Consider the following 16,376-nt stretch of genomic DNA (forward strand, 5'->3'; position numbering starts at 1 on the left):
ATGTATGTTCACCGAATGGTAGATGATTTTAAAATGTTTACCGAGAATATGTACGTACACCGAATGGTAGGTGATTTTAAAATGTTTACGAAGAGAATGTACGTACACCGAATGGTAGGTGATTTTAAAATGTTTACCGAGAACATGTACGTACACCGAATGGTAGGTGATTTTAAAATGTTTACCGAGAACATGTACGTACACCGAATGGTAGGTGATTTTAAAATGTTTACCGAGAACATGTACGTACACCGAATGGTAGGTGATTTTAAAATGTTTACCTCGAACATGTACGTACACCGAATGGTAGGCCTATGTGATTTCCCTGGGCGAGACGACAGGCGCCAATCAAAACACAAGCTGTAATTGTTAATTATTTCTAATTTTCCCACACAGACAAAGCAAAGTGAGAAATCTCAAGGAAGGATTCTGATTCATATTATTATTTAGACGTTTATTTTAATAATGTATTCATTTGTTATTTACAAGGGGTCGGAGCAGAGAAAATATTATAGAAAGAAATCGATATTTTAAAAAGAGAACCATTGTAAGCTGAGGTGTCACATCTTTTAGATGCCTCTAGTAAAGTTCCCTTTTGGAACTGGCGGTACATGTGGTGGGTGAAGTAAAGTTCACCTGTTTCTGTGACCTCATCATTCAAAAGACAAAAACATGTTGGTAAAGATGTGGACGTTGTATAAAAGCCGGGGTTTATCTTAGTAAAAATGTGATTGTTTCGAATGTGAAGAGTAAGGTGTTTGTAGTTTTCTTAGTTTTCGAGGATGAATTGTGTGGTGTTAATCAACAAGAGAAGACAAAAGAACAATTTTACTAAAAATATATTAACTTTATTGACAGATCTTTGTTCGTATACATTTTACAAAAACTGAAATGAAATACATGTCATTTAAAATGTCGACAAAACGTTAGATCTACTTCCAAATTTCTATTTGATGTAAAGACTCTGGCGACAATTGCATCTACACCTACAGATCTAGATTTATTTAAATTAAAATGTGACATTTTAGGAAATGACACTTGTATTCATTGCATATTACATCACAGAAATTGTATGAAAATAATATCGTTTTATGCTATACATAAGCAATAAGAACTAGAAAATAAGTTAAATAGCCTTAGACAATGCGAGCATGCTATATGTACTTACTAGCAATTGTGTATGTGATTGATGATTGTAGATTAGATTAATGCACATATGCGTATGCTTGTGTGTAAGAAACGTATGGCATGTTTTAGTTTGTTAAAGTGTGTGTTTACTAGCCTGTGACGCCGATGTTTGTTTGAAGCAAAGATTCTCTAGATTATGTGCAGAGCTGTGTAGCGACTGTTTGTGTTACTCACTCAAGCGAAGCGACGTATTCTACATTAAGACCGGACGTGTTGATTATATGTCTAATCTGATCAGAGAGAATGCTCGGAATATATGGCAACATTTTGTTTACTAAACTAGTGAAGACTCACGGCAACAATTACTGTATGCTACTGATGTTATTTCCCATTTTAAACCAAATACAACATTCTAACCGGATTTTGTTATCAGTAGTGCATTGATCGTCTCAACAAGTATTTTAAAATGGTAGCTAAGCTAATGTCTTTAATGCTAACTGTAATTGTAAAGCAATACAAGTATACTCTAAAAAAACGTTACGTTTTTATCAAATGTTTATCAAATATACAAATTTGATTTTAATTCTTCTAAAAGCACACAAAAATGATGTGATAAATGAAAATGGTAAAAAAGAAATACGCAAAATGCTGAGATTTTTTCAAGTGTGACGGATGCATCTGACAATTGTCCTTGACGTATGTCTGAGACATGGCCTACAGATGTCCAAAAACTAAATTACAAACATATGTCACAGACACCTGTCACAGACACCTGTCACAGACACCTGTCACAGGCACCTGTCACAGACACCTGTCACAGGCACCTGTCACAGGCACCTGTCACAGACACCTGTCATAGACACCTGTCACAGACACCTGTCACAGACACCTGTCACAGGCACCTGTCACAGGCACCTGTCACAGACACCTGTCACAGACACCTGTCACAGACACCTGTCACAGGCACCTGTCACAGACACCTGTCACAGACACCTGTCACAGGCACCTGTCACAGACACCTGTCACAGGCACCTGTCACAGACACCTGTCACAGACACCTGTCACAGAAACCTGTCACAGGCACCTGTCACAGACACCTGTCACAGGCACCTGTCACAGACACCTGTCACAGACACCTGTCACAGACACCTGTCACAGACACCTGTCACAGGCACCTGTCACAGACACCTGTCACAGGCACCTGTCACAGACACCTGTCACAGACACCTGTCACAGAAACCTGTCACAGGCACCTGTCACAGACACCTGTCACAGGCACCTGTCACAGACACCTGTCACAGACACCTGTCACAGGCACCTGTCACAGACACCTGTCACAGGCACCTGTCACAGACACCTGTCACAGGCACCTGTCACAAACACCTGTCACAAACACCTGTCACAGGCACCTGTCACAAACACCTGTCACAGACACCTGTCACAGACACCTTTGGTCGTGTCTCAACTGCCGGGTTTTTTCATTGACTCCAAAATTCTCACGAATTCGTCTACTTGTACCTTGATTCTGTCAATACAAACAATAAAATGTTAAACTTTCTGTCGAAACATATTCAAAACAAAATGTTAAACATTTTGTCAATACATATTCAAACAATAAAATGTTAAACTTTCTGTCGAAACATATTCAAATATTCAAAACAAAATGTTAAACATTTTGTCAATACATATTCAAACAATAAAATGTTAAACTTTCTGTCGAAACATATTCAAAACAAAATGTTAAACATTTTGTCAATACATATTCAAACAAGAAAATGTTAAACTTTCTGTCGAAACATATTCAAAACAAAATGTTAACCATTTTGTCAATACATATTCAAACAAGAAAATGTTAAACTTTCTGTCGAAACATATTCAAATATTCAAAACAAAATGTTAAACATTTTGTCAATACATATTCAAACAATAAAATGTTAAACTTTCTGTCGAAACATATTCAAAACAAAATGTTAAACATTTTGTCAATACATATTCAAACTAGAAAATGTTAAACTTTCTGTCGAAACATATTCAAAACAAAATGTTAACCATTTTGTTAATACATATTCAAACAAGAAAATGTTAAACTTTCTGTCGAAACATATTCGAAACAAAATGTTAAACATTTTGTCAATACATATTCAAACAAAAAAATGTTAAACTTTCTGTCGAAACATATTCGAAACAAAATGTTAACCATTTTGTCAATACATATTCAAACAAGAAAATGTTAAACTTTCTGTCGAAACATATTCAAACAAAGAAAATGTTAAATATTTTGTCAATACACATACAAATAAAAAAATTGCAAATATTTTGTCGATACACATCTTTCAAAAATATTTGTATCCATACCGACGAATTAGTATTATAAAATCCTAGCCCACCCCTTTTTGTTAAAAGATGAAGTATTCTGAAATATAAGTGGACCATCTAGTAACTAAGCGTCTCAAAAATCCACTTAAATTAATTGAGAGACTATAACTTAGATTACTCTTTTCGATATCAAAACTGTTACAGAGAAAAAGACAATCGTACCATAGATGTAGTGTAATAAACCAAATGTCGAATAGTATACGTTTATGATCACAACATGTAAAACAGACTTGTCTAATGATTGCTGGTTAATCAAATAAAGAAATACATACTTCTGTAATTCTATGCTCCTTGATTGGTCAATAGTACCAGAGTTAACGCCTCCTATTCCAGATGATATAACTGGGGAAAAAGAAATATTAAAGGTAGAAAATATAAAACCAAATGTTATCGTGAAAAAGAAATATTAAAGGTACAAAATATAAAACCAAATGTTATCGGGAAAAAGAAATATTAAAGTTACAAAATATAAAACCAAATGTTATCGTGAAAAAGAAATATTAAAGTTACAAAATATAAAACCAAATGTTATCGGGAAAAAGAAATATTAAAGTTACAAAATATAAAACCAAATGTATCCAGGCTAGAAACTAAATGTACAAGACGCCATCTACGTTGCAACCATGCCAGAGTACAGAAAAACCTTGTCACATGCGAGGTGGGGGCGGGGGGGGGGGGGGGGGCGGGGGGGGGCGGATCGCACCGGGTGACACCATTTCGGTGACCAAGACAAAAATTGCACGATTTATAGAATAAATAAGTCGTTTTTTTTGCCAGTTAGATGAATGGTAAACTCGAGTTAAAAAGTATTTTAATCCATAATTACAATCTCGACAAGGGAGGGGGGGGGGGGGGGTGACACCATGAAGTAAACATGCAAACTATAGAGAAAACAATGGTACATCCGGATGTATTAATAACCAACTATAGATAAACATCGTTAGTATTGTATTAAATGTAAACACTTTAAAGCTTTTACCGTTGGGGGGGGGGGGTGACACCAACTGCAAAATTTACAGATAAAATTAAGGGGGAGGGGGCGCCATGAGGTGCCGCACCGGTTGACACCCGACCTAGCGACGCCACTGACATACCCACAAGATCAGCAGTCCGGGTGACACCCGACCTAGCGACGCCACTGACATACCCACAAGATCAGCAGTGTTCATCCTAGGGTCTCGCTTCATCAACTCCACCGACGTCTGCACCAGAAACATCCACCACTCCAGTTTGTCCTTCTGCCCCTGGTACCAAGCCCGGCTGGCCGACTTGACCAACTGCACCATCAGCGTCAGCAGCTTCTCGATCACCTCCTGCAAGTAGTACCAGCGTTTGACGATGTCTTTCAAATTTTCGTTGGCAAACTCAGGATCCTTTACAGTAAGGTAGGTGGGTACAAGTTTCAACTGTCAAAAGATGTGTTCGATAATTGACGCAAAGAAACGAATTATGTATCCCAATTTGACAGTATTACAAATTATTCTATGAGAAAATACAATCGAATGTTCTCTTGAAAACTACTGACCTTAACTTCAAAATCGGCTGGAACTCCTTTCATGAATGTTGATGGAAGCTGCTCTGTGAATCTTGTAAAATCCTTATGGAATTCGCTGTAGTTGATTTTAAATTCTTCCATTGCTGAAGAAATGTATAGTGATTACAGCCCAAAGCTCAAATAGAAAAATATCGTTGCAAACAACAGCTCTCTCAATACATGTAAACATTCAGGTAGGGTGCCGGGTTATCACTGCCAAATAAACTTAAGTTTGGCATAAATTTAAAAAAAACTATTTGGTTTACTTATACCTATATAAAATATCATATAAAAATGTTATAATAAAACATCTTTTTAAAATGTATTTTCAAGCAATAAATAGGATGCTTGTTTTTCTTTTAGGTCAAGATGTCCTGACAGGAAACTAACAACATCGTATCCAGAACAACTAGGGAACATGAGAGGTATGAGAGTGGGGTACGGAAGGGCATGGATATTATAGGCGCACTTGAGCCAAACAATACACATGCATACCTAGCGTTCATGTGCGGACATTTGAACTTTATAAACAACAAATGGTGTTAACAGCCTGGGTATTTAAATCGTACATACAACTGGCAGCACCACATAAAACGTACATACAACTGGCAACACCACATAAAACGTACATACAACTGGTAGCACCACATAAAACGTACACACAACTGGCAGCACCACATAAAACGTACATACAACTGGCAACACCACATAAAACGTACATACAACTGGCAGCACCACATAAAACGTACATACAACTGGTAGCAGCCACAAATAAAATTAAACCTGACAGCAGTACTTCTGTTTTAGAAACCTGACCATGGGGTCCCCGTCAACATACCCCCCCCTCCTAGATTAAACGGAGATTAAAACAGCGTGTCAACACGACACATATCCTGGGAATTATCGCAGTCAAAACATAGCACACTGCGGTGTGGTGTGTAGCTTTTTGGGGTTGTTTTTTTTTTCATTTTTTAAAGATTCTTTTATTTCACATTTTAAATGCATATTGTGTCATTAACAAGGCTTTAATTTGTTTGTTGTTGTTGTTTTGTTTTGTTTTGTTTTTTCATAAATTTTCCAGATACTCCAACGCAATATTTATAAATTTATAAAAGTAAATGCATGATCACATTAGAAGGTCCATAGAACATAAACAACAGAAATAAATAAATATTAATAATTACTTTTGTAATGCTATGTTTCACATTGCTGATGATGTGATTTCCATTTTTATAGGTCCACAAAAGAATGTAAACATTCATAAAAAATTATATTTTTTAAAATTTAAGTGGTCCCCACCATTTATTAAATTTTTTTTTTTTTGTGTAGCATGAGACGACTTTAGATGTGTTATAGCAAGTGTATGTGTGGCCAGCATGAAACCTTATATATTTAGGGCTTTCCTTCTATGGCTACTGTTGATCAAATAGAAAATAAGCTACATTTGTTTAAGTATGGTTTGTCCTCTGGCCAAAGTGCATGTTGACCTAGCATAGAGCTAGACCCAACCTTCCCTAATCGCTGTCAACATTAGGATCATATTCCCCGCCTTTACCGCAGACAATATCGAGGAGAACACGATATCGCAGTACTCTCCCTTCTCCCACCCCCAAACACACAAAAAACAAAGTTACGTAGTTGTTTTTTTTTTTTTTTAGGTAAATTCTATTTGTTTAAAGTATCAATTATTTGAATATTTTTAAGCGTGTGTACATAATGGTTAAATATTTGAATAGGGTGAATGGTGTGCATAGTTTTAAAATAGTTGTTTAAACATAGTGGAATGTATGAATAGCTATTTTGGTTGCGTGCGCAAGTATGTACACATGTATCTTGTTAAGTGGTGTACGCAAGTATCTAACTAAAGTCGGTACACGAATGTTGGGTAGAACGGGTAAAGTAAGATGTGGGTTCGATTCTGAGCGAATCTTTCAATTCAGTTTGATATTGGCCATACAGTTTTATTTTGGATATGACTACATACAATAGATTAATTAATGTGAGAGAGCTAGATAGCCATCACTCTATCACTATGGTAAGCTGCTATTAGATAAATGTTTACAAATTTTTCAACTAAAATTGGAGCTAATATGGGGCAGAGAATACTCGTCAATTTAATTAAAAGTTAACATTTTTTATTCATGGGGGGGGGGGGGGGGGGGGGCTCGACTCAAGAACGCTCTATAAGACCAAATATTGTATTTTTTCTTTGAACCATTAAAATGATTTCTTAATAAGCAAATATTTTAATGAAAATGCTACGTTAGCATACAGTATTGCACTACTGTGTTTTATCGTATTGAAACTGTTGCGACTCAAGAACGCTCTATAAGACCAAATATTGTATTTTTTCTTTGAACCATTAAAATGATTTCTTAATAAGCAAATATTTTAATGAAAATGCTACGTTAGCATACAGTATTGCACTACTGTGTTTTATCGTATTGAAACTGTTGCGTCTAGTTGACACGTATTGACATGTATTGACACTGTGACACTTGACACAGTTGACATTTAAAGACACTTTGACGTTTTGTTGGGTTTCTTGAGATACGTTTCTCAAGTAATTATTTTATTTTATTTTGGAAATGAAAGCATATTTTGGAAATATGACGATTTCAGATATCAGTACAACCTCGCTTTGAAAACTGATAATCTAATTATAGCAACAGATTCCCCAATGTTTACAGACTATGCAGACACTCGAGATACTACTCCGTGCTGCACCAATAAGTTTCCAGGTGGCGCCACAGTCTGGAACAGCGTGAATAACTTAATATGCAAATTGGTTGTCTAGTGTACAGGAAAATTCAGAATCAAAGCTAAATGTATGACATGTTTGTGTGGGAACACGCCGTGCTAAACGGGTGTGATTTTGGTGACTACACAACAGGGCAGTGTTAATGTCACTCGTGTTTGTTGATCGTGCAACATAACCATATTTTTGTCAATAATGTCACGTTAGCACATTTTTGTCAATAATGTCACGTTAGCACATTTTTGTCAATAGTGTCACATTAGCACATTTTTGTCAATAGTGTCACGTTAGCACATTTTTGTCCATCGTGTTACGTTAGCATATTTTTGTCAATAGTGTCACGTTAGCACATTTTTGTCTATCGTGCAACATAACCATATTTTTGTCAATCGTGTCACGTGAGCATATTTTTGTCAATCGTGTCACGTTAGCACATTTTTGTCTATCGTGCAACATAACCATATTTTTGTCAATCGTGTCACGTGAGCATATTTTTGTCAATCGTGTCACGTTAGCATATTTTTTGTGAATCGTGTCACGTTAGCATATTTTTGTCAATAATGTCACGTTAGCACATTTTTGTCAATAATGTCACGTTAGCATATTTTTGTCAATAATGTCACATTAGCACATTTTTTGTGAATCGTGTCACGTTAGTACATTTTTGTCGGTCTTTGTATAAACATTTTGTTGACAACTCTTACACTCCCACCTCCTACACCCCCACCTCATACGCTACTACCTCCTACACCTCCTACACCTCCACCATCTACACCCCCACCTCCTACACCTACAACTTCTACACACTCCACCTCATACGCTACTACCTCCTACTCTCTCATCTACACACCCCAACTTTACACACCCCACCTCCTACACCTCCACCATCTACACCCCCACCTCATACGCTAATACCTCCTACACCCCCACCTCATACACCCCCACCTCCTACACTCCTACCTCATACACCCCCACCTCCTACACTTCTACCTCATACACCCCCCTCATACGCTACTACCTCATACACCCCCCTCATACGCTACTACCTCATACACCCCACCTCCTACACCCCCACCTCATACACCCCCACCTCCTACACTCCTACCTCATACACCCCCCTCATACGCTACTACCTCCTACACCCCCACTTACACACCTCACCTCCTACACACCCCACCTCCTACACCTACACCTCCTACACCCCACCTCATACACCCCCTCCTCATACACCCCACCTCCTACACCGTCACCTCCTACCCTCCTACCTCATACACCCCACCTCATACACACCCCACCTCCTACACTTCCACCACCTACACCTCCACATTACACCCCTACCTCCCTGAATCAGGTTGACCCCCTGTGTCACGTTAATCCCTGTGTCGTAGCTGCCGACAGCGATGTTTGTGAACTGTTTGCTAACTGGGTTACTAGATCTATAGTGTCTATAGTCGAATGGACAGGTTGTTGATAGACGCTGTAAAGCTCTTATCGCTGGTTGTTTGGGGTTAGAGATTAAAACTGCACCTCTCTATACAGGAGCTATTATCTTGATTCCTTTACACAAGTATAATACAACGTCGATCTTAAACTTATATAAAGTCGCTCTTTAGACCTAGCGATCCTAGACAATCGTGGAGTTGAGTTCTTATGTTAAATGTTTATGTTTTTTTTTTAACTACGCTGTTGTAACCTTGATGGATTGGAAATTGTATCAAATATTCGAGGGCAGGTTTTGTAAGAGCCACGAGAAATATTGCAAGAATACCACAGTGTTGTGTGTGTTGTTGCCGACCTGTTTGTTAGTTTGTAAACCTGACATATAGAAAACTTAAATCTTACCAATATAAAATAAACCCTTACACGTAAAAAATAAAACTAACAAAAAGTGTAAACCTGTTTTAACATGTAAAGAAAATGTAAACCTCAATAAGCTGTATGTACACACATACAACGCGAAAATTAGAACGACAATTATAAAATTAGTAAAACTTGAACCTACCTACAAAAAATTATAAAATCTTAGACCTCACACTAATACTAAAGCTAACAATCCACCCCACAAAGCTTCATCATTCCACCACACAACAGCTGATAATCCACCACACAAAGCTTCATCTTTCCACCACAACACAACTGATAATCCACCACACAACAGCTGATAATCCACCCACACAAAACTTCATCTTTCCACCACACAACAGCTGATAATCCACCACACAACAGCTGATAATCCACCACACAACAGCTGATAATCCACCCACACAACAGCTGATAATCCACCACACAAAACTTCATCTTTCCACCACAACAGCTGATAATCCACCACACAAATTATGTATGATAGCTATGTACCATTGTTTCTTTATTCCACATTTTTAGTGCTATGTGTTACTGCTATGTGTTATTGAATTGTTTTATTTGTTTAAACGGCCAATGTGAAAAAAGGCCTTTGTGCCTACAATTGTAACCGTTGTTTGAATAAATTTGAATTTGAATAAATTTGAATTTGAATTTGATCTTTCCACCACACAACAGCTGATAATCCACCACACAACAGCTGATAATCCACCCACACAACAGCTTATAATCCGCCCCACTCCATCACATCTTAACAAACATCAAACTTTTTTTATCTGTCATTTATATTTTAGTCCTATCAGTTTCATTTCTTGTCTGATTAGATTGGAATTCTTATCGGTAGGTCTTGAAAATGCGGAAGTAGCCTACCTCTAATATCTTAACATGCTGGTATAACCGCATCACTACCAACTAGCAAGAGTTGCCGTCCACCTCTCTACAGTTGTCTACAGGTACCTACCTGAGCTGACACGTACAGCCTGATCTGAGGCCGCTACACGCTGACCCTGTATGACATGTCAACTGTCAACAAACTTAACCCCCCCCCCCCCCCCCCAGGTGAACTGACAAACTCCTGACCTACATACCCTTAAGGTAAACAATGATCGGAAGTCAAACAGAATTAAACAGTGTAACTTACCTTACGATGTGTAATTGATTATTAACATGCAGTTTGCCTTGAGTTGGTAGAATTGACGTGGACAAGTTTAGGATCTGAAGGACGCACGCATAACTTGTGTACCAGACGGAACTAAAAAGGTAGCGGACCGTTCATGCATGCAACATTCATTGAAAACCATTGAAATAAAACGGAATTCGTTCAGAGCTCCACCTTATCGAGAGTATACGGTGGAGGAGGGGGGGGATGAAAGGCTGCCTTATGACAAGTGCTTTTCTAATTGACGCACATTTATACAGATACTTCGAGCAGAGTAGGAGGTTTCATCTTATGTTAAGGCTGAGCTAGTGGATTGTGTTGGGGGATTGTTGATACTTCGTCTGGATTGTGTTGTGGATAGTTGATATTGTATGTGGATTGTGTTGGCGGATAGTTGATATTGTATGTGGATTGTGTTGGCGGATAGTTGATATTGTATGTGGATTGTGTTAGCGGATAGTTGATATTGTATGTGGATTGTGTTGGCGGATAGTTGATATTGTATGTGGATTGTGTTGGCGGATAGTTGATATTGTATGTGGATTGTGTTGGCGGATAGTTGATATTGTATGTGGATTGTGTTGGCGGATAGTTGATATTGTATGTGGATTGTGTTAAGGGATAGTTGATATTGTATGTGGATTGTGTTGGCGGATAGTTGATATTGTATGTGGATTGTGTTGGCGGATAGTTGATATTGTATGTGGATTGTGTTGGGGGTCAGTTGATATTGTATGTGGATTGTGTTGGCGGATAGTTGATATTGTATGTGGATTGTGTTGGCGGATAGTTGATATTGTATGTGGATTGTGTTGGGCGTCAGTTGATATTGTATGTGGATTGTGTTGGCGGATAGTTGATATTGTATGTGGATTGTGTTGGCGGATAGTTGATATTGTATGTGGATTGTGTTGGGGGTCAGTTGATATTGTATGTGGATTGTGTTGGCGGATAGTTGATATTGTATGTGGATTGTGTTGGCGGATAGTTGATATTGTATGTGGATTGTGTTGGGGGTCAGTTGATATTGTATGTGGATTGTGTTGGCGGATAGTTGATATTGTATGTGGATTGTGTTGGCGGATAGTTGATACTGTATGTGGATTGTGTTAAGGGATAGTTGATATTGTATGTGGATTGTGTTGGCGGATAGTTGATATTGTATGTGGATTGTGTTGGCGGATAGTTGATATTGTATGTGGATTGTGTTGGCGGATAGTTGATATTGTATGTGGATTGTGTTGGCGGATAGTTGATATTGTATGTGGATTGTGTTAAGGGATAGTTGATATTGTATGTGGATTGTGTTGGCGGATAGTTGATATTGTATGTGGATTGTGTTGGCGGATAGTTGATATTGTATGTGGATTGTGTTGGCGGATAGTTGATATTGTATGTGGATTGTGTTGGCGGATAGTTGATACTGTATGTGGATTGTGTTAAGGGATAGTTGATATTGTATGTGGATTGTGTTTTGTGACAATTGATATTGTATGTGGATTAGTCCACCTTGTTAGGGAAAGTAAAGCCTGGTGGGTCAAGATTATTTTGTGATGTAAAGTACACTTTCTAGCCATGTAGTAGATGAAATAGAGTTGTTTGTTTTATCTCTCCAAATGAGGCGATAGTGGGAACAATGCCCAGTCACCCTTACTTTATTTCAGTCGTGAGAGCTGAGCAAATGCAAACACGTTCGAGCTTTCCAGAAACCTTCTTCGATGACAATGCAAAAATGTCTCATTTTTATTCTAATTAGATAGGAAATAATGATTAAAATTAAATTTAAACATTTCTAAATTTAGTAACAAATCTCAAGCGATTACTTGATTAGACTGTTTACAGGGGTCAACTGTTTTTCACTGTTTAGTGAGTGGTTGTCTGAGTGTCGAGCTAAGAAAGAGAAGATAACTGACTTTTAAAGATGCTAGAGCTTCAACGCAAATATTTTTTGTCGTAGCGTGTCAACTTCATTTTAAAAGAATTATTAAAAGGTGTGATATATATATATATATATATATATATATATATATATATATATATATATATATATATATATATATATATATATATATTTATTTATTTATTTATTTATTTATTTATATTATAAAGTAAGCTTTTTAATGCACTGAAACTAATTAATTTGCTTTCTTCAGTAACCGTTAATTTGGGCGCTCGTGAAATATTTAGCATATTTTAGCGACCATTTCGTTTGTATAAGGAAGAAAATTGTTCTTATTTCCAGCCTATTTAAAATCTTATTGCTATAAAGGTTCTTACATTAGTTTTATTTTTTAGCTGTAATGTAAGGTATGGATTGGTTTAATTAAATAAACTATTCAAGGGATACCACTGTCCTTATCATAACTACCCAACACAATATATGTTTCATTAGTTGCCTCCCATTTATAAAGAACTAGATCAAGCTAGTTTTGTATATTCTTTTAATCCCAATGTGATTATTGTTTTATCAGTGTTAATATAAAATCCTAGACATATGTCAGCAACATGTATCTTACAGTAGTCATGAGTCAGCAACATGTATCTTACAGTAGTCATGAGTCAGCAACATGTATCTTACAGTAGTCATGAGTCAGCAACATGTATCTTACAGTAGTCATGAGTCAGCAAAATGTATCTTACAGTAGTCATGAGTCAGCAACATGTATCTTACAGTAGTCATGAGTCAGCAACATGTATCTTACAGTAGTCATGAGTCAGCAACATGTATCTTACAGTAGTCATGAGTCAGCAACATGTATCTTACAGTAGTCATGAGTTTCCAGCAGCGGTCGTTGTTGGCGTGGCTTCATAGTGTCCAGCAACCTGACCAGATTATCTACCTTCTTTTTAATCTTGTCAGCATGTTTGAACTAGAGAAGTTCATCGGCGGCAATAAATTTTTTTTAAACACAAGCACACGCTAACACACACACACACACACACACATATATATATATATATATATATATATATATATATATATATATATATATATATATATATATATATATATATATATATATATATTATATAATATATATAATATAATATATAAATATATACAGGCCACGTGTATAGTGACTACATGTCTAATATCTTCGGCGGTCTGATTGCTGACGTGTTACTTAGTTCTCAAACCAAACTGTTTGCTATGACAACAATAAACATTACGTGACCACTACATGACAAGAAAATATGCACCAAAGGAACAGCTACTAATGTTAATGGATGTAATCAACAAATTACTCCATGCTGGGGCTTTTATGCAATACTTTAAACACTGTTGTATTCGATACTTTAAACATTGTTGTATTCGATACTTTAAACACCTATTGTTCGATATTTTAAACACTCTTCGATACTTTAAACACTGTTGTATTCGATACTTTTAAAAAGTTTATCTGATATGCCTGTCATGGATATCTTTTTATTTTATTATTACATGACGTCAGGACACAAAAACCTTTACAACTGCTGAGGTGGCAGACTACAAGTCTGGCATCTAAGTGTTATACGACTTGAGAAAAAACCCGAAGAACATTCTCAACATGATTAGCATATGCAAATGTGGCGTCTGCTGTTCGGGCATATTAAATTACATTTCAGTTTATTTCTCTGGTTGAGAATGTCGGGATTAAATTGTACATACGGTTATGTAAATATGTCTGTATGTATTAATATCACACTCGTACTTTGTCGACTGCGCAACTCTGTGTACACAAACTGCAGACCGCCCCTCCCTAACTCACACTAGTATGCCATATAACGTATATTTTTAAAATTATTCTGAATTATTTCTTCGCTGTTTTCCAATAAATAAAATGTTGAAGCCAACATAAGGAACTAACAATGCCCATTAAAATTAAATTTCATGTTTATTATATTAAGACACACAACTCGGGATATCAGTGGCGTAGGCAGAGGGGGTTAGGGGGGGTCATAACCCCCCCCCCCCCATAGACCCCTCGGTATATATATAAAAAGTATGAGGGGGTGCAAATCGAAAGTTTGAGGGGGGGGGTGCAAATCGAATGTTTGAAGGGGGGGTGCAAATCGAAAGTTTGTCCCCGGTTGAAAGTTGGAACCCCCCCCCCCCCCCTTGAGACGATCCTGGCTACGCCACTGCGGGATATAGAGAAAGAAAAGCCATATGAACAATTTTGTTTTCGAGTTCCGTAACTCCTCTTGGCTTGTTCTGTGGTAGGGTATTTCTGTGGTTGTTCCTCTTGGCTTGTTCTGTGAAAAGGTATTTCTGTGGTTGCTCCTCTTGGCTTGTTCTGTGGTAGGGTATTTCTGTGGTTGCTCCTCTTGGCTTGTTCTGTGGTAGGGTATTTCTGTGGTTGCTCCTCTTGGCTTGTTCTGTGGTAAGGTATTTCTTTGGTTGCTCCTCTGAGAAACAGGCAGCTCAAGTAATTAAATACCATCACATATGTAATACATGGGAGCTTTAAAAAATTATTAATTTTCAGTGGAAAAATATATTTACAAAAAATGATGTAGGTTTAAAAGGTAATAATATTGGAAAACATACTCGAATGTAAAACGCTCTATTGAAAGATAGAGTTGAGTCCATTTGCAAATCTTGTGAATGAAGTAGACAAAAGCCAACCATTGGTTGTCTCAGCAATATGACGACCGTGTTTTGAAATACTGGTGTAAAAAATTGGTTTAACAAAAAGGCTACATTTAAAACCATACGAACAACTATAGTCAGTCAGCCGTATATCCTGTCAGTCTTTTGTTAGTCGGCCTTTAGACCTGGAACCCTCTGTTTCTGATGCCGTTTGTTATTCTTGTCAAGACTCAACAAACATGAGACGAACATCGCTACAGGGGGCGCTCCATGAAGACATTAACTGTGAGAATCTGATACCTGGGTGTGCAGTGTAGGCATTGGCAGGTGTCTCATGTAGACATTGGCAGGTGTCTCATGTAGACATTGGCAGGTGTCTCATGTAGACATTGGGAGGTGTCTCATGTAGACATTGGCAGGTGTCTCGTGCAGACATTAGCAGGTGTCTCATGCAGACATTGGCAGGTGTTTCATGTAGACATTGGCAGGTGTCTCATGTAGACATTGGCAGGTGTCTCATGTAGACATTGACAGGTGTCTCATGTAGACATTGGCAGGTGTCTCGTGCAGACATTAGCAGGTGTCTCATGTAGACATTGCCAGGTTTCTCATTAATACATTGGCAGGTGTCTCATGTAGACATTAGCAGGTGTCTCATGTAGACATCGGCAGGTATCTCATACAGACATTGTCAGGTGTCTCATGCAGACATTGGCAGGTGTCTCATGTAAACATTGGGAGGTGTCTCATGTCAGTGGCGTAGCGAGGGGGGGGGGGGTGGGGGTGCGGACCGCACCGAGTGACACCATTTAGGGGGTGGACACCAAGGCAAAAAATAGCAAAATATTTAGAGATAAATAATTCCACTTAATTAAGTTTTTAATTCGAGTGTTAAATAGTCTTTTAAGAGGTGCAAATCGAGAGTTTGAGGGGGGGGGGTGCAAATCGAAAATTGAAAGTTTGTCCCCGGGAAAGGTCGCTACGCCTT

The 16,376-nt window shown here is 37.6% G+C and overlaps 1 protein-coding gene across 1 annotated transcript; it reads right to left on the bottom strand.

The window, feature by feature from the left end:
• Nucleotides 1-826: 826 nt before the first annotated feature.
• On the bottom strand, nucleotides 827-10,640 carry LOC131953908 (uncharacterized). Its single transcript, XM_059317355.1, has 5 exons — nucleotides 10,618-10,640; nucleotides 5,030-5,142; nucleotides 4,652-4,910; nucleotides 3,777-3,846; nucleotides 827-2,653 (listed from the first exon to the last, which is right to left on the bottom strand). Exons 2-5 carry the CDS (start codon nucleotides 5,138-5,140, stop codon nucleotides 2,590-2,592), a joined length of 504 nt encoding a protein of 167 aa, XP_059173338.1. The 5' UTR covers nucleotides 5,141-5,142; nucleotides 10,618-10,640; the 3' UTR covers nucleotides 827-2,589.
• Between the last annotated feature and the right edge of the window lie 5,736 nt (nucleotides 10,641-16,376).

The sequence above is a fragment of the Physella acuta genome, unplaced genomic scaffold (genome assembly GCF_028476545.2).
Source record: "Physella acuta isolate Inbredline_101_S28 unplaced genomic scaffold, ASM2847654v3 ptg000076l, whole genome shotgun sequence".
Taxonomy (NCBI): domain Eukaryota; kingdom Metazoa; phylum Mollusca; class Gastropoda; family Physidae; genus Physella; species Physella acuta.

Bases quoted from the DNA above. Each gene is read 5' to 3' on its own strand.
- LOC131953908 (XM_059317355.1), bottom strand. From the start codon at position 5,140: ATGGAAGAATTTAAAATCAACTACAGCGAATTCCATAAGGATTTTACA. The intron at 4,911-5,029 runs GTCAGTAGTTTT...ATCTTTTGACAG, and splicing joins CAGCCGATTTTGAAGTTAAG to TTGAAACTTGTACCCACCTA. The intron at 3,847-4,651 runs GTATGTCAGTGG...CTTTTTCCCCAG, and splicing joins GAACACTGCTGATCTTGTGG to TTATATCATCTGGAATAGGA.